Here is a 25,552-nt window from a genome sequence, read left to right on the forward strand (position 1 = left end):
TTGTAACTGTATTTCATAAAAATGTTGAATATATATATTAACAGAGCACCTATACGTTTTATACATAGGAAAGTAACTTTTTAAAAACAAACCAAAAAAAAAAAAAAAAAAAAAACATGCACAAAAGCCTTTATCTTGGCATTCACACACAGGAAGCTTAAAAGAAGTCACAGTGCCAAGCTCTCTCAGTGAGTCAATCATCGCTGACTTCACACCGGCTGCCTAAATCACAGTGTGGTAATACCTTCTATGGTCCATGTGTATGTACTGTAAAGCAGTCCAACCATAAAACCCAGAGAACATTAAAAGCCAAACGCTCTAATTTTTGATTCTGTGGCTGATGGACATTACAATACACAACAACTGCCGTTTTATAGACAGCAATGTTTGAATAAAGATGTTTCACCTCACATCAACAAATATCTTAATAAACTGTTGTCTAGCCAATTCAACAGGCATGAAGGTTTATACCTGAGGGACCAAAGGGCATCTCACTCTCATGCAGTATGGAGATTCACATGCTGATTCACTTCTAATGGATCACGGCTGACTGTTCTTTTCGCATACTTGACCCAAGCCTACTGTTACTGCCATTCAGATCAAAAATCTAAGTGTTGGGCTAGCATGTTTCTTTTTCTACCAGATTGCCATTCCGTAGCACTTTAAAACAGACTCCCTGCAAGCATGTTTATATGTAGTTGCTATAGAAAGGCAGCTTAAAATGAATGGGTACACTTGTTCTATTTAAAACTAAAAAAAAAAAAAAAAGTCATATTTACACATATACTGTTCATACATACGCTATGTCTATGAGTCTTAGAAAGTGTCAGGTACATTCAATGTGAAGGCAAAAAAAATAAATAAATAAATAAAAAAAATAAAATAAATAAATAATAATAATAATAATTCAATTATTAATTTACCTTGTGCTTAGTCCTTTTATTCATCAGGGGTTGCCACAGTGAAATGAACCGCCAACTCATCCAGAATATGTTTTACACAGCAATGCCTGGCTAGCTGTAACCTAATATTGGGAAACATCCATACACACTCATTCACACATATACTATGGCTAATTTTGTTTATTCAGAAATGGCCAACTGATCCAGCAGGGACTCGAACCAGAGACATTTCTTGCAGTGAATCGACAGTGCTAACCACTGAGCCACCGTGTTGCTTCAATAATAATAATAATAATAATTATTATTATTAATATTAGTTTCACGGGCAATGCAGTAGGTAGTGCTGTTGCCTCACAGCAAGAAGGATGCTGGTTCGAGCCTCGGCTGGGTCAGTTGGCATTTCTGTGTGGAGTTTGCATGTTCTCCCCTCATTCACGTGAGTTTCCTTTGAGTGCGCAGGTTTCCCCCACAAGTCCAAAGTCATGCGGTACTGGTGAATTGGGTAGAAGAATTGTCCGTAGTGTATGAGTGTGAATGGGTGTGTATAGATGTATCCCAGTGATGGGTTGCAGCTGGAAGGGCATCCGCTATCTAAAACATAGCATATGGACAAGTTGGCAGTTCATTCTGCTGTGGCAACTCCAGATTAATAAAGGGACTAAGCCGAAAAGAAAACGAATGAATGAATAGTAGTTTCACAATCACCAGTGATCCAGGCTTGTAGATCACTGGGAATCATTCCTTTTCACTCAGGACTACAAATCTGTCACCATATGGATTACAAGTACTGTCATGCACCACACACTCACACTTGCTCCGGTTTTCCGCTGATTGCCAACATACAGAGCTGAAGCTGGTCATAACTGATTACATGGACTTTAAAAGCAGCAGAGACACACACACACACACACTAGTTGCTGAGTCTTGCTTATCTGTGAGCAATATGTCGTTACCTGAGTATTGTTGCTGACCATATCCATCTCTTTATGACCACAGTGTACCCATCTTTTGATGGTTCTTTCCAGCAGGATAACGCATCATATCATAAAGCGCGAATCATCTCAGACTGGTTTCTTGCACATGACAATAAATTCACTGTTCTCAAATGGCCCCCACAGTCACCAGATCTCAAGCCAATAGAGAACCTTTGGGATGTGATGGAATGGGAGATTCCCATCATTGATGCACAGCCGAGAAATCTGCAGCAAGTGCGTGATGCTATCATGTCAACATGGACCAAAATCTTTAAGGAATACTTCCAGTTCCTTGTTGAATCTATGCCACAAGGATTTAGGCAGTTCTGAAGGCAAAATGGGTCCAACCTGGTCCTAGTAAAGTGTACCAAATAAAGTGACAGGTGAGTGTACACTGTGAACAGTCCAAATGCTAAGAAACACATAAAACTTGTGGTTAAAATAGCAAATCCCTCCTTTACCCACTCAGTTTGTGTGGAAATATCACTTTAAACAAAGCTGCTAAAGTCAAGTAAAGAGCTGTGCGCCTTAAGTGCTAATTTCAAGCTTTTGCCAACTCTTAGCATAGCTACAAAACACAGTTTTCAGACAAGAATAGCATAGTCTTGTGAAGACAAAGACGAGGTGAAAGAGAGGGCTGTCTTTTGGAAGAACCTTTTGCTATCATAGCCGCAGCTACATCTCTCTCTCTTTCCTCCTAGCGTGAGCGCCGCCGCATTATGTCCTGCCTTTCTTGACGATTGTCTGAAAGACTATAATTAATCGGAGCAGAAGTGTGGCTGTTGACCTTTTCGCAGGTGATCGTCAGCATGGCTATGTTCGTTAATCGCCGAGCGATCACTCTCCTGACGACGGCAATTACAGATGAGTTGCCGGTGCAAGCAACGGGGGGACAGCCAACGCGGCATGATTCATCCTCACATACGTTCTTCCACTCTCTCCCTCGCTCACACACACACACACACGAATGCAGTATCTCCTTACTACACACAAATCAATCTCATGCTGGCCCTCTGCTGCACATTTTACCTGCGTATTAGCTGCCATTTGTCTGACATTAGAATAATAGTAGGCTGTGCCAGGCTTTAGTGATCATCGCCAGAGAACACACAGGTATCATTATTCCCCGCCTCCATCAGCCTCACCACTTTGTGCTAGATAGAGACAATGCCAAAGAACATCCTGTTTAGAGCTGCGCTTATAACAGTGTAATAACAATGTAATAAACTATATTGGCGTCACAAAAAAATTGTTTAATAAGGAAAATGTATATATGATTTAAAAATATGTATAATTACAGCACTAATTAGGGTTATTATGACTCACGTAATGAGAGCAGGGATTTTTTAAATAGAATCTGGTGTACTAATATAATCTGACTAATAATATGCTGGATTTTTTGGTCATTTTTGGTGCATTAAACAGGTAGAGGTACTATTATTACCTAAAACACTGACAAATATTACACTAGAGGAACAAATTTTAACATGAGAAGTTCATCCCAAAATTATCATCATTTAGTCATCCTGATGTAATTTCAAACCGATATGACACACTGCTGGTAATTTTGGTTGTCAGTAATTTTGCTCTGTACTCACATTGTTTAGTAATTTATAGAAGTAACAACTGCATTAAACAACTGAATCATCTTAGTCAAATGCATTTAAAAAAATATTGGTAATTGTTAACTTTTGGTTGTTCTGATGTATTTAAAAACGACTCAAACTCTTCTGTATGTGGCTATGCATGGAGCAAGAAATTACGAAAACAAGGTTTTTACTCATGTCTTCGTGTTGTCATATTTTTCTACAAAAAGAGCAAATTAAAATATTTCCAATATGCTTAATACTGGAACTACTTATATAACTAGTAGAATGACTATAGCGATCAATCTGACCTTTAATATAAATGTCTTTTTCACCTTATAATAACATTCAAAGCTTCTACTGAGGTTTTAGAATTAAGCTGTGCATGCTTGTCATCATATTGTACTATAATAAACCCTAAAAATATTTTTTGTTATATCCTATAATTGTGTAAGATTTACTACCTCCAAAGGTTCTTACATGACGTTTTTTGGCAAAAGAGAGAGCACATTTTTTTCCATCACAGAGAAAATGTTTTTGAAATGTTTTTGCTACTCATCCGTTTGCACTGGCTGCTAGTTGCTGCTCACATCAAATTCAAAGCTCTGATGTTTGCTTGCAAAGCGACTTCTGGCTGCGCTCCTTCTTATCTGCTCTTACTTCTGCAGATGTATGTGCCCTCCAGAAACTTTCGTTCTGTGAATGAACGTCGCCTCGTGGTTCCATCCCAAAGAGGGAAGAAATCACTTTCCCGAACTCTCGCTTTCAATTTGACCAGTTGGTGGAATGAACTCCCTAACTGCATCAGAATGGCAGAGTCACTCGCTGTTTTTAAGAAACGACTAAAAACTCAACTATTTAGTCTCCACTTCCCTTCCTAATCTGCAATTCCCTCTCTGGCTCCACCGCTAACTGTACTACCAAAAAAAAAAAAAAAAATAAAAAAATAATATATATATATATATATATATATATATATATATATATATATATATATATATATATATATATATATATAATGCTTTTGCTTCTTACACTTTACATACCCTACAGCACTTATTCATTGTTGCTCTTATAGTTGTGTAAATTGCTTGTCCTCATTTGTAAGTCGCTTTGGATAAAAGCGTCTGCTAAATGACTAAATGTAAATGTAAATACAAGTTTGAAAGTTCCATTTTTGCAATCAGACTGCATATTTGTGTTAGCAATAAGTTGCTAACAGAGGCACAGAGAAAAAGAAGCAGATGCTAAAATGCATGATGCATAAGGAATGAAAGACACGCCTAGGAAAAGCCAGGCTACTATAGTTTTATGGGTTTTATTTTAACAAAGTTATTAAATTACAAAATATTTAAGAGGTCAAAATCACTGCTTCGATGGTTCTGGTGTTGCCTTGTGTAAACCTGCCTACTTACACAACTCCATAAACCAGATTGTTTTAAGCCAAAAAAAAAGCCACTACCAGACAAAAGTCTTGTTGTTAATGCCAGTTGTAAGAGCAACAAATAATAACTCAACTTCTAGATGATCATTTAGAAAAGTGGCAGAAGGCAGATTTTTCCAATGCATTATCTGTTGAACTGCATCTTACTCACCACAAACACTGCAGAAGACCTGTTGAAACCCACATGGACCCAAGATTCTCAATCAAGTTTGGTAAAGGAAAAATCATGGTTTGGGGTTACATTCAGTATGGGGGCATGCAAGAGATCTGCAGAGTGGACTATAACATCAACAGCCTGAGGTGTCAAGACATTTGTGCTGCCCATTACACTATAAACCACAGGACAGGGCAAATTCTTAAGCAGGATACGGTTTATTCTTATAACCAAGCCTTCACATCAACATTCCTGAAAGCAAAAAAGGTCAAGGAGCTCCAGGATTGGTCAGCCCAGTCACCAGACATGAACATTATTGAGCATGCCTCGGGTAAGATGAAAGAGGAGGTATTAAAGGTGAATCCAAAAAATCTTGATGAACTCTGGGAGTCCTGCAACAATGCTTTGTTTGCCATTCCAGATGACTTCATTAATAAGTTATTTGAGTCATTGGAGAGATGTTTGGATGCAGTCGTCATTTGCGACATTAATTCATTTCCCACTGCACCATGAATTTATATTCTATACTGTACATTATTTCTGTTAAGTGACAAGGCTTTTGTCTAATCAAAGTCAGAAATTACTGTCCTAATTATATAATTAAACATCAAGGCATGATCGTAGTTTATTTTGGCAAAATAAGTATAATCTGAAGGCATTTGCCTTTCATATAAGCCACTTTTGATACCAAATGATCAACTAAAAGTCAAGTTATTATTAATTGTTCCTTAAATTGTTTCTGTTTATCAGGTATAAAAAGGCCCTAAATTATGTCAGAACTTTAATTTCTGTGTAAATCATAGCTTAACAACTAAGTTAGCACTTAAATATAAATCAAATATAATGCAGGAGTTCCCAAACCATCCCAGCTATCCTCAGGTAACATCAAAACCATGTGCATTACATAATAAAATCTAAATGTACCAGTAGTAAAAATTTACATCCAAATGAGCATAAAGAAGACTAGTGTAATGCACACACACACCCGTGCAACATTAAATTTACACAGACGCACAATTGAAGAAAAACAAAACAAAACAATGGTTCCACATGTTCAGACCTGGCTAATTGAAATGTTTGTATTGCTCCACAATCTCTCTCTCTCTCTCTTCCTCTCCTTGCACAGGCATAATTATTTGCAATTTGCCTAAGACATCCATTTGCTGGGACGCCAAGCATGAAAAAGAGGCAATTTCTGAAAAATGGAAATGCCTGGCGGAGCTGGCGGAGGGGAAATAATGCAATGCCATCCGCAAGCTGATGGCTGCCATCTGATAAGCGTTACGGGCGCAGGAATATTAATGGCACATCACCGGGACACAAGGTGCACACTTTCAATGAGGGTGTAGACATATTGTGGCTGGAGATGCTACTAAAGTGTGAGATATGATATTTATTTTGTAATAGCTGCGAGGACTGCTGGTTTGGAGAGATTTGGACCAGGTGGATCAGGTTTGGGCTCGTTCGATGCACAATTGTGTGCAAGTGTCATCTCGGAAAAACTGACAGTTCAACAAAAAGCTTAACCTACCAGTCAGCGCACATCACCACGTCAAAGCGACTTTCCAAAGAAGACACATCAGCCTCATTGTCCCATCTCACCACCCTGAAAAAAAAAGACAAAACCTTCGTCATACAAACCCTCTTGCCCAATTTATCACTCACCCCTCACCTGACACTCGTTTCATTTCTTGCGCCGCTTGTCTAGCGGCAATCGTCTTCTCTCTTTTCTTTAAGTGCTGGGGCCGGTTTCCAGGCAAGCAAATCTGATTATTAATTAGCCATTATTAACAGTCAGTAAACAAAAATTACGTCTTGTGGAAATACAATCTCCTCTCTCAGCGGGGGTCCGTGCTGCTTATTCACTGACTTGAGAAAGCGAATCCACTCCCCCCCCCTCCCTCAACCAATCACACGCGACCTTCACCCCACTCAAACCGCGCGCTCTGACAGGAAGCCTAATCTCTAAAGAAAACAATCAAAGTAATGCAGGCTAATTATACGTTTACTCTTTCACTTCATCAGCCCAGTGTAAATACACAGGGAGGGGGACGTGTGCGGAGCAACAGAGAGGAGAGCAGACGAGAGGGGGAGAGAGTGGTTAGATCACTGAGTGCCAAAATTACTTTTTAGGTGATAATGCATTTGCGTGATGGTGTGCGCAGTGGATGAGCTGTGTTTTGGCAAATGTGAGAGAAGGGTGTTAGCGTGTGTGTGTGTATGTGTGTGTATGTGAGTGAGTTTTCTAGATGAGGGCGTTCAATCACGGAGAGTGGCTCATCATCGCTCCGCCTGGATACATCTCTGTGTGTTTGAGAGCGCGGCGCTCGCTCCACAGGCTGCCGATACCTTGTTATCGGGCCAACTGGGTTCAGAGAGTGACACGGAGCCTTGCGACCTCGCTTTTGCCTACTTATTGACACTATTATGTCCTGAACACAAGTGCTGTAAACGCCACTTTACCCAAACACACTTTCCTATACTTCATGGCGTGCTCGAATATGCACGTTGAGCGAATAATAACACTTGAATTTGTATTGACATAAGAGATGGACTTCATATGGCTCAAATGTAAAAGCAATATGTGGGGAGGTGCGAGAAAGATGTCTTACCTGCTTGACACGTTGGTAGACAGGAAGAGCCCTTCTCGTCTGTTTCTCTCAATTACGCTGCGCACATCTAAAAATCTTGGTCAAGAAACACAACACTGCTTTGTAATTAACTAAAGAATGCAAACATTTACAACACGAAGATGGATATACTTACTAGGAGTTGAATATTTGAACCCTACACTGCACATTATTTCTTAGTTTTTGTAGTAATAGCTCAGGAACAAACTTAATATATTATACATTGGATAGTTCTGGGTGCTGATTGGTTAGATTTTTTATAAACACACAGACAGACACACATAATAAAAGTCTTGGTGGTTTTGCCTGATATTTGGTGGCTGCTTCTCCTTCAGTACTCAATTCAAATCAATCAATCAATCAATCAATCAATCAATCAATCAATCAATCAATCAATCAATCAATCAATCAATCAATCAATTCATCCATCTATCCATCCATCTACACACTCACATCTATCTACACTCACACTTTATTAGGTTCACTTTACTAGTACCCGGTTGAGCCTACTTTTCCCTTCAGAACTGCCTTAATCCTTCGTGACATCGATTCAACAAGATACTGGAAATATTCCTCAAGAGATTTTGATCATATTGACATAATAGAATCATGCAGTTGAGGCAGATTTGTCAGCTGCACATCCATGATGCGAATTTCCCGTTACATCAAATCCAAGTTGCTCTATTGAATTGTGTTCTGGTGACTGTGGAGGCCATTTGAGTACATGAACCCATTGTCATGTTCAAGAAACCAGTTTGAGGTGATTTGAGCTTCATGACATGGACAGGGAAGATGTGGTCATTAAGGGATGGATATGGTCAGCAACAATACTCAGGTATTGGCTGTGGCGTTGACATGATGCTCAATTGGTAATAATGGGCCCAAAGTGTGCCAAGAAAATATCCCCCACACCATAACACCACCACCACCACAAGGCAGGATGGATTCATGCTTTCATGTTGCTGATGGCAAATTCTGACCCTACCATCTGAAAATTGCAGCAGAAATCGAGACTCATCAGACCAGGCAACATTTTTTCAATCATCTATTGTGCAGTTTTGGTGAGCCTGTGCGATTTGTAGACTCAGATTCCTGCTCTTAGCTTACAGGAGTGGCACCCCATGTGGTCTTCTGCTGTGCTGTAGACCATCTGCCTCAAGGTGGGACGTGTTGTGCGTTTAGAGATGCTCTTCTGCATACCTCGGTTGTAACAAGCAATTATTTCAGTTACTGTTGCCTTTCTATCTGCTCGAACCAGTCTGGCCATTCTCCTCTGACCTCTGGCATCAACAAGGCATTTTTGCCCACAAAACTGCTGTTCACTGGATATTTTATCTTTTTCAGACCATTCTCTGTTAACCCTAGAGATGGTTGTGCGTCAAAATCTCAGTTAATCAGCAGTTTCTGTCTGTCTGTCTGTCAGTCTGTCTATCTGAGCTACATCAGAGACATAGGTGAGATTACTGTTTCCTTGTTTAGATATCTCCATCATTTCAGGCCCTCTCATATAACGTCAACTCAGACAGTCCGTTTGCTTCTCTCTCCACACCTCACCTCATCCTCAGATTACCACTGAGCGCCAAACCAACTCATGCAAAGAATCACCATAGGTAATCAATAGGGAGGCTTTTAACCTGCGGCCATCTCCTCAGATGGGCCTCCACTCATTGTGGTTATACTGCGGGATTGATGTCAGTGCATCTATGAATAGACCCTTCGACAGTTTTAAACTAATTCAATTACGATTTCTCGCTTTTTTGGCCCCGCTTTCTCTTTCGCTCCATGGAAAACAACCGTAGCAAATCCAATCTATAGTGCAGGGATGGAGGGCAAATCCCTGGATGAAAGGCTGGGTGCACGCGTTACACTGGAGAGAGTGGAAAGCTTACACTGTAATCCCATCAGGAAAAAAGCACTGGGGGAGAGGTCAGCGCTGGCCCCAGAGACAATATCATCCAAAATAAACTTCCTGATTAACACCTGGACACTGAATGTCTTATGAAATTTCAGCACTACTGCTTAAGGAGATTTTTTATTTTATTCACCCTCAGGCTTCCAAGTTGTAAATTATTCAGTAAAAAAATTGCAGAAGATTTTTAGTTGAAACTGTGGTCCTTTGTGATTCATTAAATGATTTTTGAAAGTATATATATATATATATATATATATATATATATATATATATATATATATATATATATATACACACACACACACACACACACACACACACACACACACACACACACACACAGTGGGGAAAATAAGTATTGAACACATCAACATTTTTCTCAGAAAACATATTTCTAAGTGTGCTGTTAACTTGAATTTTTTCCCGGATGTTGCAAACAGCCAAAGAAAGCAACCCTCTGCCCTTCGTCATTGTAAATTAATATAAGCTGCTTTAGTACTATATCTACATTATCAGGATGATGAAGATGAAACCGGGGTGGACATTGAAAGGGCACCTAGGTTACCCCTTTTTTCAGATTTATTATGAATCTTTTGTGTCTCCAGAATGTGTCTGTAAAGTTTCAGCTCAAAACAACCATCATATTTTTTAGAATACCTTTTATAAGATTCTGTTTTATACATTTTTGCACTGGGTGACGGTTTTGATGTACTGCACATTAAAGCTAGTCGTCCTTGCCCACCGCTTTTACGTGCCTTTCTGCGTGCCCTAATTTTACCAATGAGTATTTGATGCATTTGCTGTGTTAAGTTACAACGATAAGTTACAAAGTTCACACGCTCACAAACAGACACACACAGACACACACACACACACATACCCAGCCAGGACACGATACACACATACATACAGACAGCATGCGTTTAGCTTTGCACTCTTTTTGCACGCAAATGTGACAAGGTTCAGTTTAATCTCCACTGCTGTGTGGATATCTGTTATTTTAGTGTACAAAATAAACCTGATTTAACGTCCACAAACTGGGATTGAAGCGTCTTCTTTCATAGTTGTTCAAACACGCGGCTGTGCTGATGAAGTAAAGCTGAAGTAAATCGCTGTAATTCATTACACACATGCACTGTTTTAAAACAATTTAAACTTGTGAAACTCACTCTTGATCACATTTGATGACGATTGATGATCATAGCAAACTGAACAGACCTTTTATTCCCGGTTGCTTTGCACTCATCTTCTCTTGTTGATATGATTATACACGTGACTACCAGGACATGTTACACAGCTGTCAATCAATTTGGTGGGCGGGGGGACCGCACTCCTACGTCAAGTTGCAGTCGGTCTGAAAACCGCTCTAATTGGTCCACTGTTTTTATGTTGTTATATTGAAAAAAAAAGGACTCTGTGTTTATCACCCCAATATGACCGCCTATACACTATACCTACACACATGTCTGTCCAAACAGCTTGAAAAGTAGATTTTTTTTTTACCATAGGTGCCCTTTATGCAAAACAATGATCCAAAACACAACCAAGGAAACTCTTAAATGGTTGCAGAGAAAGTAAACAGGCTAGATAATTTAGGATACTCACTAACATTGGTTTAAGGACATAGTGTAGTAGGATGAAGGCAGCACGGTGGCGTAGTGGGTCGCACAATCGCACTTACGCACACAAATTAGAATAAAAAAAAACAAACTGGAATAAACTTACCTAATAATTATAAAAGTATTATATAAGATTAAAATAAAAAAATATTAAAACAAACAAAATACAGTCAGAATTATTAGCCCCACTGAATTATTACTGTTTATTTTTTCCCCCAATTTCTGTTTAAGGGAGAGCATTTTTTCAACACATTTCTAAACACAATAGTTTTAATAACTATTAATTTCATAATTACTAACTAACATACTTTCTAATAACTGATTTATTTTATCTTTGCTATGATGACAGTAAATAATATTTTACTGGATATTTTTGAAGACACTTTTATATAGCTTAAAGTGATATTTAAAGGCTTAACTAGGTTAATTAGATTAGGTTAATTAGTTAACTAGGTTAACTAAACAGGTTAGGGTAATTAAGCAAGTTTTTGTATAATGATGGTTTGTTCTGTAGACTATCAAAAAACAATTTAGCTTAAAGGGGCTAACAATTTTTTCCTTAACATGCCGTTTAAAAAATTAAAAACTGCTTTTATTCTAGCCAAAAGAAAATAAACAAGAAGAAAAAATATTATCTGACATACTGTGAAAAATTATTTGCTCTGTTCTTCATTTGGGAAATATATAAAAAAGAAAAAAAAAATTCAAAGGCGGCTAATAATTCTGACTTCAACTGTGTAACATAAAAAGAACTAAAATAAATGAGAAAATACATCCATAATAAATACAGAACTACTGAATCAAAAAACTAAAAATGTAGCAATAGTGTAGCTTACTCAACTGAAATAATGCTGCTTCTTTTAAAAATGTAAAAAAAAGAAGCCAGTGGTTATTGGATTACCTAATTTTAACCCAAACAGATCAATATTTTTTTTTTAACATTTATTTACAAAAGTATTGTTGTGAAGCAAAGTGATCCGTCTGTGCAAGAAACAAGTATTATTTACAACCTTATAACATATCAACTTTTTTTTTGTTCTTTCAGGTATTTCAGACTAATGGTTTCACTTTGCATGTATTATCAATTTATCTGTTTATCAATCAGAAGTATCATCATGAGCTATGTAATTTAAATTGTATTACTTGTGTGTGTATATATATATATATATATATATATATATATACATACACAGACACACACACACACACACACACACACACACACACACACACACACACACACACACACAAACATATATATATATATATATATATATATATATATATATATATATATATATATATATATATATATATATATATATATATATATATATATATATATATACACACACACACACATACATACACACACACACACATACATATATATATATATATATATATATATATATATATATATATATATATATATATATATATATATATATATGAGCCCCGGCTTGGTCGGTTAGTGTTTCTGTGTGGAGTTTGCATGCTCTCCTCGTGTTTGCTTGGGTTTCCTCCGGCTGCTGCGATTTAACCCACAGTCCAAAAACGAGTAGTATAGATGAACTGGCTAAGCTAAATTGGTCATAGTATATGTGTGTGGATGCAAGAGTGTATGGGTGTTTCCCAGTGTTGGGTTTGCGGCTGGAAAGGAATCTGCTGTGTAAAACATATGCTGGATAAGTTGGATTCCGCTGTGGCAACCCCTGATAAATAAAGGGACTAAGCTGAATATACACACTGTGCAAACTTAATGCATACAGACAAACATTACTGTTTCCCAGAACTGTTACCATTACTGTCATCCCATTCTCTAATACAAAGGAGAAAAAAACACACACAGTTCTCTCAAGACACCATGTCATTCCCCGGCCTCTCCCGATCATCAGATCATCTCTTAGCTTTCTATTATGGCAGAAAGATCTCTGAAACAAAGCACTGCCAATTAATGCTCTATCAGCCTACAGCCAGTCCTTTCACACTCTATGACAGGAAGCGGTTCAGAGACAGACTCCCAATGTTTTGAGTACGTCTTGCTCTGCTCCCTTTCCCTCCATTTTCTTTTAAACAAATCTCGTCTCAATGAGGAATTGTGTTAATTTCATGCCACGGCCATTGTTCTTTGAGTCTTGATATTCAATAAAAGCTCATTGTAGTGGCAGTGCTGGCTGTTGTACTAACGAACGTGGGCACAGTAATTTCGCTGCGTTTTTCTGTCACGTCTGTCGTCTCCATTTTTCCTGCTTTTGTAAGCCGAGCGACGTGGCTAATCTGAGTGATTGCGCTTGCAAGACGAGAGAGACGGAGAGAGCGGGGATAAGAAAAAGCAAAGAAAGGCAGCGAAGAAAGAAGGTTCGAGCTGCACCCTGTCACCTGTTTAAGCTTCATCCGCGCTCCTGGCGAAAGGGAAAGTCAATAGAGGAACGAAGGAAAGGGGGTGAGGGTGAGAGACAAGGAGCAGGTGAGTCAACACACACAGCGGTAGCCTTCAGTGACATGAATATGTATTAAACATGCTAAATGCAGGTTTCGGGTGTCAGCTGGGTGATTTGCCTCACATTCAGATATGTCGAGGGGTGTGTGTGTGTGTGCATGTAAGGGTATTCTTTGCATGTTAAAAACGGTTGACTGGATATGTGTGTGTGAGGAAGTAGGAAACATCTGAGAAAAATAGGGGTTAAATAGACAGAAACGGTTTTCTTTTCAGGGCTACATTATGTGAAAACATACACACCAAAGCAATCAATGACTGCACTCCTGCAAAATAAAGTGATACAAAATACCTTGTGTGGTGTTTCTATTGACCTTATTCTGCAATGGGGAGGTAAACTTGTGTTTGCGATTGTTTTAAAACTTCCAATTCAGTTCCCTATGGGAGAAATGACAAGGAATAATAAGGTGCCAAAGGCTACGTTGGCTTGTACGTAAAGAAGGTTAAAGGATAAAAGACAACCATTCAATATAAAATCATTAAAGGATGTGCACCGGGTAGTTAAATGTAATGAATTATAGGAACTAGCCACAAGGCCTTGGTCCACAAGACGCTATTTCCGAGCAGACAATTTTCTTGCATGTATTCACACCATAACTAATAACCAGGCCCACCCGGAATCTGCCCGCGCAGAATTCAGCAGATTTTCCACAGATTTCCGCAGATTTTTAGAATATCATTAATTCTGTTTATTTACTTGAGTAAATGTGTGTAAATCTATGTTTATTCAGTTTTTTTATTAATTTCAGTAATATTATTGACTAATGTGAAAATGTCATTCTGATTTACAATGCAGTTTGTAAAGTAATATTTTCTGTCTTTTACTAGATATATTATATGGAAAACTTGCTTTATTTCCCAAATAAAGTGAATCTAATTGGATTTGCATTTTAAACATTAAATAAAAGTTAAAAAGACATTATTTTTTATTTCATATATTAAGGTTTTAGTTATAATACTCCCAAAATAATTCTGCAGAAATCCGCAGACTTTTACCAAAATTCTAGGAATAGCAAAAAACGTCCGCAGATTCCGTCTGGCCTTATTAATAACTCTGAAGTGACTTAAAAACACTGTATGTAATCTTTGCCACTAGGGGGCGTGTATTCACAACAAACAAATACAATGTTCCCACTAGCCACTTTGGCTGGTTAAAAATATTTTTTTTTATATTGTAGTTTTCTCAAAAGCAGGATTCCATAATAAGCATGGGCAAAAATAATTGTGTTGAAAAGAAAGCAGGTGAATACCGAATGAGAGGATGATTACTTGCGTACACAAGTGATGCGAACGACTGTTTAAAAAACATGCACGCTCCCGTTTACTTGTGCGAAGCAACTGTGCCTAGAGGAAATGCAACTGGTTTGATTGGTTCTTTTGAAATAGACTGGACAAAAAGTGAAGATCGTGCAACCACAGTCCTGCTGCTTTCAAAAGCTCAAGATTTCTTTATCCCATATATATAGTATATAGTATATCATTTTGTAAACATCAGTGGTTGCTGCTTTTGCTTGAACTATTCTTTGAACAGATTATTAATGGGCCTAAAGTTAACTGTGTATGCCTGATCATACTTTCATTATCATGCACGGTATGTTTTTTTCTTGCTTACGTTTTTTTTTGTTAAAATGTGTTCATTTTCATCTTTTTACATTTACATTTCTTTAATATGAGATTAACTCTCCATTTATGTTTAGTTAACTGGTACCTTTAGCCAAGACAGATTACTGTGCATATTTTTTATACATGGCAATAATTCTCTTTTAAATTTAATTTAAAACAAAACCATTTAAATGAATGAGGAGGCATGTGGAAATAACACAAAATCTAAATCAAGTAAGCATGTCAAAGTCAAATATTTGCATATAAAATATATTTTTACAACAACAAAATTGTGGCTAGTGAAAATGTCAAGTGGCTAGTAGCATTGGAAATCTACTAGCCACAGCGGCTGGAAATCAAAAAAGTTAATGTCAAGCTCTGTTTAAATATATTATTTATACTTATAAATTTTATAACACCATCTATATGCTAAAATTTTCAATAGATAGATTTTTAGTACATCTTGTAATGTGAGCAACCCAAAGTTGTTACGTTTTGGATAGCAGTGCAAGTATACCTGGAAGGAATACTGCAATACTCAACATGATATTGAACCATTCAGGACAACCCCCCAAAAATAGGTAATTTTTTACCTTTTATACCAATTTGTGATGATTAAGCATCACTCATTTAAGATAAATAGAATTCATCATTGCTTAATAATAGTTTCTTATTAAAATATAATTAAAAATATTACTAACCACAAGACCTTTTAAAGATAGTCCATAGTACTTTAAGATTACATAACATGTTACCAATAGTTAAACTAGATTATTCAATCATTCAATGTCTTTTCAGCTTCTTCCCTTTATTAATCAGGGGCTGCCACAGCGGAATGAACCGCCAACTTATCTAGCATATGATTTCCAATGCAATGTGACAGCAATTCATAACTTTTGGATTTAGTGGCTATTTTGTATGAATTCGTATGATCTAATTCGTACAATTTAGTACGATTTGCTCATCACCCAATGGCGGTTGGGTTTAGGGGTGGGGTTGGGTGCCACACCTTCTTTTTACTCATACGAATTAGCCACTAAACTGACAAAACGTAAAATACTTATGTTTTCCCGTGAGATCAGGCTGTTTTTATGCTGCAGATGCCCTTCCAGCTGCAATCCAACACTGGGAATCACCCATAGACTCTATACATAGGCAGTATAGGCAAATGCTATGCCTGAGACATTCAGTAATAGATGGCAATAACTAAAAAACCTCTTAGCCTAAAAAAAGATCTAAAGTGTGTTTTCTACAAAAAGACAAACCTTGTTATGTTTCACAGCTGTCTTTTTCTTTTTTCTTTTTTCGCTAGACATTACGAGCACTGCTCCGTTTAGCCGGAGATATGCGTTTAGCCGGGAGAGCTCGTGTGGAGTGAAGCTCTCAGTAAGGGACCGTCGGAAAAGTGCTTCTTTTTTTTCATTTATTTTTTTTGCTCTGTCCTGCGTGTTTTATTTTAAACACAACAAATTTTCTCTTAAATGTGCACAAACAGTTACTAAAGTAGTCGAATGCTTCATTCATTCATTCACATAGATCTGTGCATTCTTACATTAACATCTCTGTTATCAAACAAAACACAATGAGAGATTCATCTGCTGCTCTTCACTAAATAACTATAGTAACTTTAATCAATATGCAAATACAATAAAAAGTTAAATAGATTTTATAGCTTTATTTAATTTTTGTATAGGGAATTGATTTTCATAAAATTTTATTTTATCAATTTTTTTTATTCTTTGCTGTGTATTCTATCATTTGAAGCTATTTGTTGTCCCAATTTTTTTTACATCCCAACGTTGACAGATATGGCATAACATTGCTAATCAATAAATATCTATAATGCTATCTGTTAGTTTTAACGTCAGCTAATGTTATGGAAGGGCATAGATTTTATGGAAAATAGTAATAGTAATGTAACTACCCCCATCATTCCTTCCTCAAGCAAATGTGTAAATATAAGATTTATTCAGCTATAACGTTAATTGCATTGGCATATTTATCTGACTTTTCCCAGCTTGTAGTAGTCGATCAAAACGCTATTTAGTTTCTTATGACTATATGTACACTTGCAGTGGTGGAATTTATTGCGATGTGACGGGGCGCTACCTGAAATCTTGCCTAGGGCGCCAAATTGGTTAGGGCCGGGCCTGTGTGGGAGAAACCGGAGCACTCGGAGGAAACCCATGTGAACACGGGGAGAACATGCAAACTCCACACAGAAATGCCAAGTGACTCAGCCGGGGCTCAAACCAGCAACCTTCTAGCTGTAAGGCGACAGCGCTACCCACTGCCCCACCGTGTCACTCTAAACTAGATGATGTACTAAAATATTTTGTTTATACTGTATAATCTCTCATTGCATCTGTGTTTGCAAGAGTCTGCTGTCCACCTCGTACAAAGATCTTGTCAATTAGTCCCTTTCCTGGTTCAATTTCACCTGAAAAAAACACCTTTCAAAGTCACCTACATATGTAGGGAGCGAGAAGCTCACTAGATTTTGAAACAGACCCCATAGCAATCCATAATGCAAGGATACTCTGAATTGCCTTCTCGTTTCCATCAGATAGCAGCACTTCCTTCACATCAGCACAAACCGCAATCTGTAGCAAAGAGAGGGAGAAGAAAAGATGAAAAAAAACAAAGCCATAAATAAATAAAACAAAAGCAAGACATCCTCAGCCCACAGTTTCTCCAGCAGTCCTATCAGAAGAACGCTGATTTTTTAAAGCCGTACTCCAAAAAAATAGAGACCACCCATCTCTCTTTCTCCCCTGATCCATCTCAGCCTGTCTGTCTCGGCCCTTTTTTTCATTCTACGTCTGCATTATTTTAATCATTCAATCAAATCAGTCAATACTTTTATCATTCCCGGTGGCTGGGAGCCCTCTATCTTGCTATCACTCTGTCGGGTAATTGCATTGTGACAGGGGATGATGGCGAGCGCCGAGCCTTTCATTTGCAGTGTGGCGTTTATCAGACGGGGCCATCGCGCTCTGCTGTCACTCCGTACTCGGCTCGCGAGGCCTGCCTGATGCCCTTCATATAACTTTGTACTGCCGAGCCCCAGCCTTTTTGTGCTGCTCCGCTGTCAGCTCTTTCTGTCCCCTTTTTATACAGTCTTTTCATTCAAGTAGTCGTCTTTATCAGAGGCGCCGTGTAACAGTTGTTTGGAGAGGCGCAGTGGGCAGAGGCAGGGAGTGTGTGCGCGCGCCTTTGTAAAAGTGCTTGCGAGGTATTTGTGTTTTGAGTGATCCCGTTTTGGATTTCTTCTGAGAATTTCTCAAACACAGAGGTAAAATAAGTTGTCACATCTATTAATGCAGACTATTTTATGATTATTTTTCTTAAAAGACATGACAGTGTAATACTTTTAAACGATTATTATTTGTAATTAAAGTCATTATGAAAATGATTATTATAAGGCTGTTTAGCAATGGCTTTATTGAACTACACTACAATTCAAAAATGTGGATTTTTGTGATTTTAGCAATATATCATTTTATTTTATATTTTTTAAAATATAAAAAACTTTTTTACAAGGTTATTATTTATTAATCATTAAATAATAAGAACACAAAAGACTGAGAATAAAAATGATTCTTGAGTTAATAGGAATTTGCATGATATTTTAAAATAACGGCCAACTTTACAGCAGAAAAAATATGTTTACATCCTGGTACAAAGAATGGTTTTGGTGCATATAGCTAATATTACCCTTCATGACAACTGTGAGGGGGTGAATTTTTTATAACTCATCCGTTTCGTTTATATTAAGATATATGAAGTCTGCATAATCAAGGGCGTGGCCACTTGAGAGACAGCTGGGTCTCGCTGGTCGCCACTGTCACTTCATTTCAGCTGATTCCGGCTGATTAGTAGCTGAACTCGGCATATACGTTGTATTTTTGTTTTGTTTTATGTGGATTTAAACAGTCAGTTGCTTTTTGAAATTATTACTTACAAGTATCAGATGATATGGCATGCTGTGTGCACTTAATTGTGCTTAAAAACCATTAATGTTTTTAACATTAATGAAATTTTTATATACTTATATATCATATCTCTAAATGTATTTGTTTTATTTAAGATTATTTTCCATTTATAATTTTCTTTAGACCTGTAAAGCACTCCAGAATCTGACTGAATCTGAATCTAGAACAGTCATCTGAAGCGTTGTCATACATTGTTAAGCCTGGATTTCATAAATAGCCTTGCATTTACAAACACAGACTATATTTGAAGTGGAAGTTATTTGCGCTTTCTTCCTGTAAAAAAAAAAAAACATCATAAGAGCAATGCTTAGTAGCTCAATGTATTACAACAGCTTAGTTTTTAAAAGACCAAACACTTTATTGATATAGTGTAAAACCAAGCACATGTGATCTGAACACAAATAAGTCACAGGTAATGAAGTGTTAAACATTTCTTTCAAAGAAAAACCCATTTAAGCAAAAGGCTAGCTGGCATCTGTAGATCTGCCAACGCCCTGCCTCTTTGCCCTCATTTGGTTACCCCTGGTTGGAGCGATGACACAAACAAAATGGCGCTGGTTGGCCACGGCCACTTGTAGCTTCATTTGCACTCTTCAGAAACCTATGGGTAAAGTCACAGATACTATGACCATACCTTTTACAGTCTATGGCTACGAATAAGGTTGCAGACCTCTGCTTTAATGGGTTACTTTTTTAAACTTACGATTTTAAACAGTTTGTTGCTATTTATAACAGTTTACTGTAATCTGATTGAAGTAAAAGGTTGAAGTATTTGACAATAAAGACTACAGTATACAGACACCATTAATAAGATAATTGTAAAAACTGCCCTTATGACTTTTATTATCACTGGAAATCAATAGTGGCACAGATATTATGCCTTAACAGAAAAGTTAATTTTGTGACTCTGCGTATTACTGACAAATATCTTAAAAATATATTTTTTAAGCAGACAGTTTACATGTCTTATATTTAATTTCCCATGTTAAACTAAAACATCATATAATATCATAGAATCATATGATGTCCTGTGTGTGCTTTTTTCCCCCTGTGGGCAAGAATCAGGTCACGCGGCTTGCACTACCAGCTAGCCATATGGGCATCAAGACCTGCAGGAAAAAACCAACCAGTCACCCAAGAAAAACAAGGGCTGGCACTGCCAAAACCACAGCCCTCTAGGACACAGGACAGCAGCCATCTTTTTCTAAAGGACTTAAATAAACACAATCATCAAATAGAAACAAGTCAAACCTGCGAAAACGAGGAATGCAGGTTTAAAAAAAAAAAAAAGGCATCGAGCGGGGGGCGATGAGGGCGATCCACTGGTGGTCCGTAATGTCACAACACGGGGGTATTGAGTGGAGAGATACGGGAAGGCTGGTCTTGTGAAGGCGAAATCGATAACATGTTAAGCCTGTCCATCTGGAGAGGCTACTACAAACTACTATACACCACACACAGCCAGAGCCGGAGCCACTGGTGTGTTTGTGTGTGTGTGTGTGTGTGTGTGTGTGTATGTGTGTACTGTTTTTGGGGGTTTACAAGGATGAATTTGTGACATGGTATGACCTAGGTATTATGTTCAGGTGGATTATGGGTGAATGCCCTGTGGCCTCGGAATTTAAAACTCTTAAAAATCACAGGGTCGAGTAAGGCAATATTTTTACAGTATAAATTAGGGATGCACCAAATGTTTGGCCGCTGAAAAAAGTAATCTGAAAATGGCATTTTTGGTTTTCATCCGGAAATAAAAAATTGACAAAAATATGAGCCAAAAATAGGTGTATACCGGACGCAGAATAACCATTCACATTAATGCACTATGCAAAGGCCAAATAGTTTTTTCTGCATTGTATGTATAAGAGTACATACATACAAGAGCGGAGTGCACAAAGTGGTCAAAGATCAAAATAGCATAATATTCCACTCTATTCTTGGATTCCCCATACACTCTAGGGCAGTGGTGTTCAACCCTGTTCCTGAAGGTCAACCTTCCTGCAAAGTTCAGCTCCAATCCTGATCAAACACACCTGAACCAATTAATTTGGACCTGAGCAGCACTTGATAATTACAGGCAGGTGTGTTTGATATGGTTTGCAACTGAAATCTGCAGGAAGGTCGATCTCCAAGAACAGGGTTGGTCATGTCTGCTCTAGGGCAAGGGTTCCTAAACTTGGTCCTGGAGGGCCCGTGTCCTGCAGATTTTAGCTCCAACTTGCCTCAACACACCTGCAAGGATGTTTCTAGAAAGCCTAGTAAGACCTTGATTAGCTAACCCAAGTGTTTCTGATTGGGGTTTGAACTAAATTTTGCAGGACACCAGCCCTCCAAGACAGAGATTGAGAACCCCCGCTATAGACCTTTTTTATGGCTGCTGCATGAAGGGCGCCATAGCGACCAGCGTCTTCCGGTAGAATGCTAAAAGCTTCCGTTTACAGCGTGTACAACTGGTAATTTGCGCTCCGAAAATTGGTTTCAATAACGTTTTTTAATGGATAACAGAGTGTTTTTGTGATAAACAACTTAAAATGTGTCTGTTAAAGCCGTTATAATCGGTCACATGTGGTTCAAGCGCGTCAGAAATACGAGAAAAACGTTCTCCTAGTTCACGTGTCTGCCGTCAGAAATACAGTGTGTGTGTGCGTTCCCGGCCTGTCAGCTGTTAGCTCAGCGGCTCTTTAACACACACACACACAGAGAGAGAGAGAGAGAGAGAGAGAGAGAGAGGGAGAGAGAGAGAGAGAGAGAGAGGAGAGAGAGAGAGAGAGAGAGAGAGAGAGAGAGAGAGAGAGAGAGAGAGAGAGAGAGAGAGAGAGAGAGAGCGCAAACCATGGCATGAAACCAACTGGCATGAAACTTAACAGGTATGAGAGTTGTGCAATTTACAAAAATGACCAATAAAAGTCTGTTATTGATACTCTGCTGGCTGATATGCTGTTCATTCTAATCGCGAGCCGTTTGTGTTTTATTTCGTGTGTTGTTTTTACCACGGGTTTGTGTTTTTCCGTCATTTCGAAATGACACTAGCCTATATTTTCACTTTGTCACAGTTATTAAATCAGTGTGTCAGTGGCACAGTACAGGCTACATGTATGTGTCAAACATTTTGGTTACCTACATTTGTTTGGGCTGGTTATATATTTGAAATAAAGAGAAAATGTTGACTTTAGCGATGACGAGGCTTCATTTAAACTGCAGAAGATGCTGTCTGACAACGAGGGGAAAATGCCTCACAGCAGCTGTTTTCCATTCTATTAGATCGCATTTCTTTAAATGATCAGTCCAGGAGATGGTGCTGATGGACAACAGTATTAGTTCAAAGAGGATAAAAGCAGGTAAAATAGACTAAAACTATCGATTCAAAGCTGTCTAAATGTGACGGTTTACAAGAATCAGCTGCCGACCGGAAGTTCTTCGCATTCTCCTTGCGCATACACGCAAAGCATAATGGGTAATTTTGCGTTCCAAAAAAAAGGTCTATAGAACAGTGGTTCCCAAAGTGAGGGTCGCGAGACAATGATGAGGGGTTAGAGTTAGGGTTTAGTTTTATGTTTGGGTGATTTCCAAAAATATCATATTTGTTATTAAACTTTAAGAACTCTCATGTTTTATCTATAGCCTACCGAACATAAAAATAGTATTAAATAGTTACATAAAATAACAGCATGCAAATAAAAAGCTATCAGCCTTTCAATTCTTTTTCCATTGGATTGCGACCCCTGGGGATAATATGCTAGATTATTGACACAGCAGTAGTGTTAGTTGAAGAAGATAGATTTTATGGCACAATGTTAAACTTTAACATCTTTGCGGAACTCACATACATTATAATAAAGACCACGACTGAACATAGGGGATTCAAGTTTCCAAAATTAAACCAAGATTAGTCTTGTTCTGTACGCATTGTGCTAATGTTACAGCGTTTAAATGTTAAACTGTTGCACTTTTCTTGTGTTGTCAATAAGCTTGTTTATATAGTTCCTGATGGTGTGTGTGCGCACTGTTGTGTGCAATGTTATGTTATGTGTTGTGTGGTTATGTTTATAACCACCTACAAGAATAGTAGGGATTTCAAGTCTCTGGAATTGCTATTTTGGGGGTTGCAAGGTGAAAAGTTTGAAAACACCTGCTCAAGGGAAAGTCCTCTTGCATGAACCACACATGCTCACAGGACAAGTCCACTCAAATAACACACTGACAGGACATTTCTATGTCGCGTACTTGTTCCTGCTTCTTTAATAGAGCTACTTTGCTGTCATAGCAATGCTGGAAAACTGATGCCTCTCCGTTGATGAAGGGTTTATTAAAATAGAACAATAATTGGCCAAAATTTATAGGGCCATGATACCCCCCCACTTTTGGTTCAGGTCCACCTCCGAATTGTGCTTTTTTTCTGGTGGAAATGTGCATTTGTGGGCGTGGTCAGCAGAGCAGGGGAGAAAGAGGGGAGCGAACAACTGTTGTCAGTAGGTTCGCAAAATGAGGGACAAACCAAGGAGACTTATGATTTTATAGTTTACAAAGTTAAAATGCAAATAAATTAACTGTAATTTAATGCCCTGCTACATTTGTTATTTGTAATTTCAGATACACATAACCACAATCTATGTCATTATAAAGATAATTGTGTTCATATAAACACTATAAAAAAGGAATTTTCCCTCAATCTTTGGGTCTAAATGCAGACTCAGTGCAGCAGGTTTCTTGCCCTGTCTATTTTAGCCATTAGTTCTGCTGGTAGTCTAGAGGATTTAGGCGAACACAACAGCATCGCAATGTGTCTAAATGTGAACGAATTCCTGATAAAAGTCAACGTCCGCCATTCTTTAATTCTCGTACTGCTCTCCCGACAAAAATGTTTGCTGCACACAAACAGCTTTGCTGTATCGGCCCTGACAGGATCGCGGAAAAAAAAAAAACATGCAACAAACCCCGTGGATCATGGAAACAAACACATAAGACCCTTCATGAACTGCTAAATACTGTGTGTCATGGGTCTGTGGACGCGATTTCACAAAGTGATCAAGGTAGGGTTTTACAGCTTGGCACTCGCAGGTCTTGTTTGTCTTCGGAAAGCTCGTGCTCTCATGAATAATTAAGAACCCGGCTCTTCTCATAGGAAAAGAAAACTCAGCCATAAATAATAATAATGAGAAAACGACGTGTCATCTTTGCACTTGCAGTTCTGCGCTACGTCACTGATTTGATCCCGCCCCAAAAATCCTTTTAAACTCGGAAGCTGAAATTAGCTGACAAAAGCTCAAAATTATTCAGTTTTCCCTGCAATTAAAGCTGACAGGTGCTAACATTGTCTTAACTGATGCTCAACACACACACATCTGATAAAAAAATTACTCAAAAAAAGTACTCAAGGGTTTCCTGAATCTTTAACAATTTAGATATCTACAATCTAAAAGTTAAAAAATAAATAAATATTGGGAAAATTGCCTTGCTGTCCAAATGATATGTTTAGCCATGCATAATACTAATCAAAAATTGCTTTTTGATATATATTCATAGTAGAAAATGTACTAAATATTTTCATGAAACATGTTCTTTACTTAATATTCTAATAATTATTGTCATTAAAGAAAAATCATTTTGACCCATACAATGTCTTTATGGCTATTGCCAAATGTACTTGTGTACTTGTGCAACATAAGACGGTTGGTTTTGTGGTGCAGGGTCACAGATGCGATTATTTCATTAGTTAGTGTTTTTTTTTTTTAATCAACATAATCTAAGTTGCTGATAGGGCTGGGCAATAAAATAACCATTCATTAATCGTAATAGAGTTAAAATGTTTAATTAATCGAGATTCATTCATTTATTCATACATTCATTTTCTTGTCTGCTTAGTCCCTTTATTAATCTAGGGTCGCCACAGCGGAATGAACCGCCATTTTATCCAGCACACTTTTATGAAGCGGATGCCCTTCCAGCCGCAACCCATCTTTGGGAAACATCCACACACACATTTCACACACACACACACACACACACACACATACACTACGGACAATTTAGCCTACCCAATTCACCTGAATCGCATGTCTTTGAACTGTGGGGGAAACCGGAGCACCCGGAGGAAACCCACGCGAACGCAGGAAGAACATGCAAACTCCACACAGAAACACCAACTGAGCCGAGGATCGAACCAGCGACCCAGCGACCTTCTTGCTGTGAGGCGACAGCACTACCTACTGCGCCACTGCTTCGCCCATTAATCGAGAT

General features: G+C 38.0%; 1 protein-coding gene across 2 annotated transcripts in view; it reads right to left on the minus strand.

The window, feature by feature from the left end:
- The window catches only part of camkmt (calmodulin-lysine N-methyltransferase), a 260,843-nt gene that overhangs the window by 35,916 nt on the left and 199,375 nt on the right, over positions 1-25,552 (minus strand). For both annotated transcript variants that reach the window (XR_012389177.1, XM_005156577.5), the window contains exons 6-8: positions 17,863-17,926; positions 7,673-7,739; positions 6,592-6,666 (exon numbers count right to left, since the gene is read on the minus strand). Coding sequence is in view for 1 of the 2 variants with exons in the window: in XM_005156577.5 (XP_005156634.1) it covers positions 6,592-6,666; positions 7,673-7,739; positions 17,863-17,926 (206 nt within the window). In the remaining variant the exon portion in view is untranslated. The remainder of the gene's footprint in view (positions 1-6,591; positions 6,667-7,672; positions 7,740-17,862; positions 17,927-25,552) is intronic.

Source organism: Danio rerio, chromosome 13, assembly GCF_049306965.1.
Source record: "Danio rerio strain Tuebingen ecotype United States chromosome 13, GRCz12tu, whole genome shotgun sequence".
NCBI classification, from domain to species: Eukaryota; Metazoa; Chordata; class Actinopteri; order Cypriniformes; family Danionidae; genus Danio; species Danio rerio.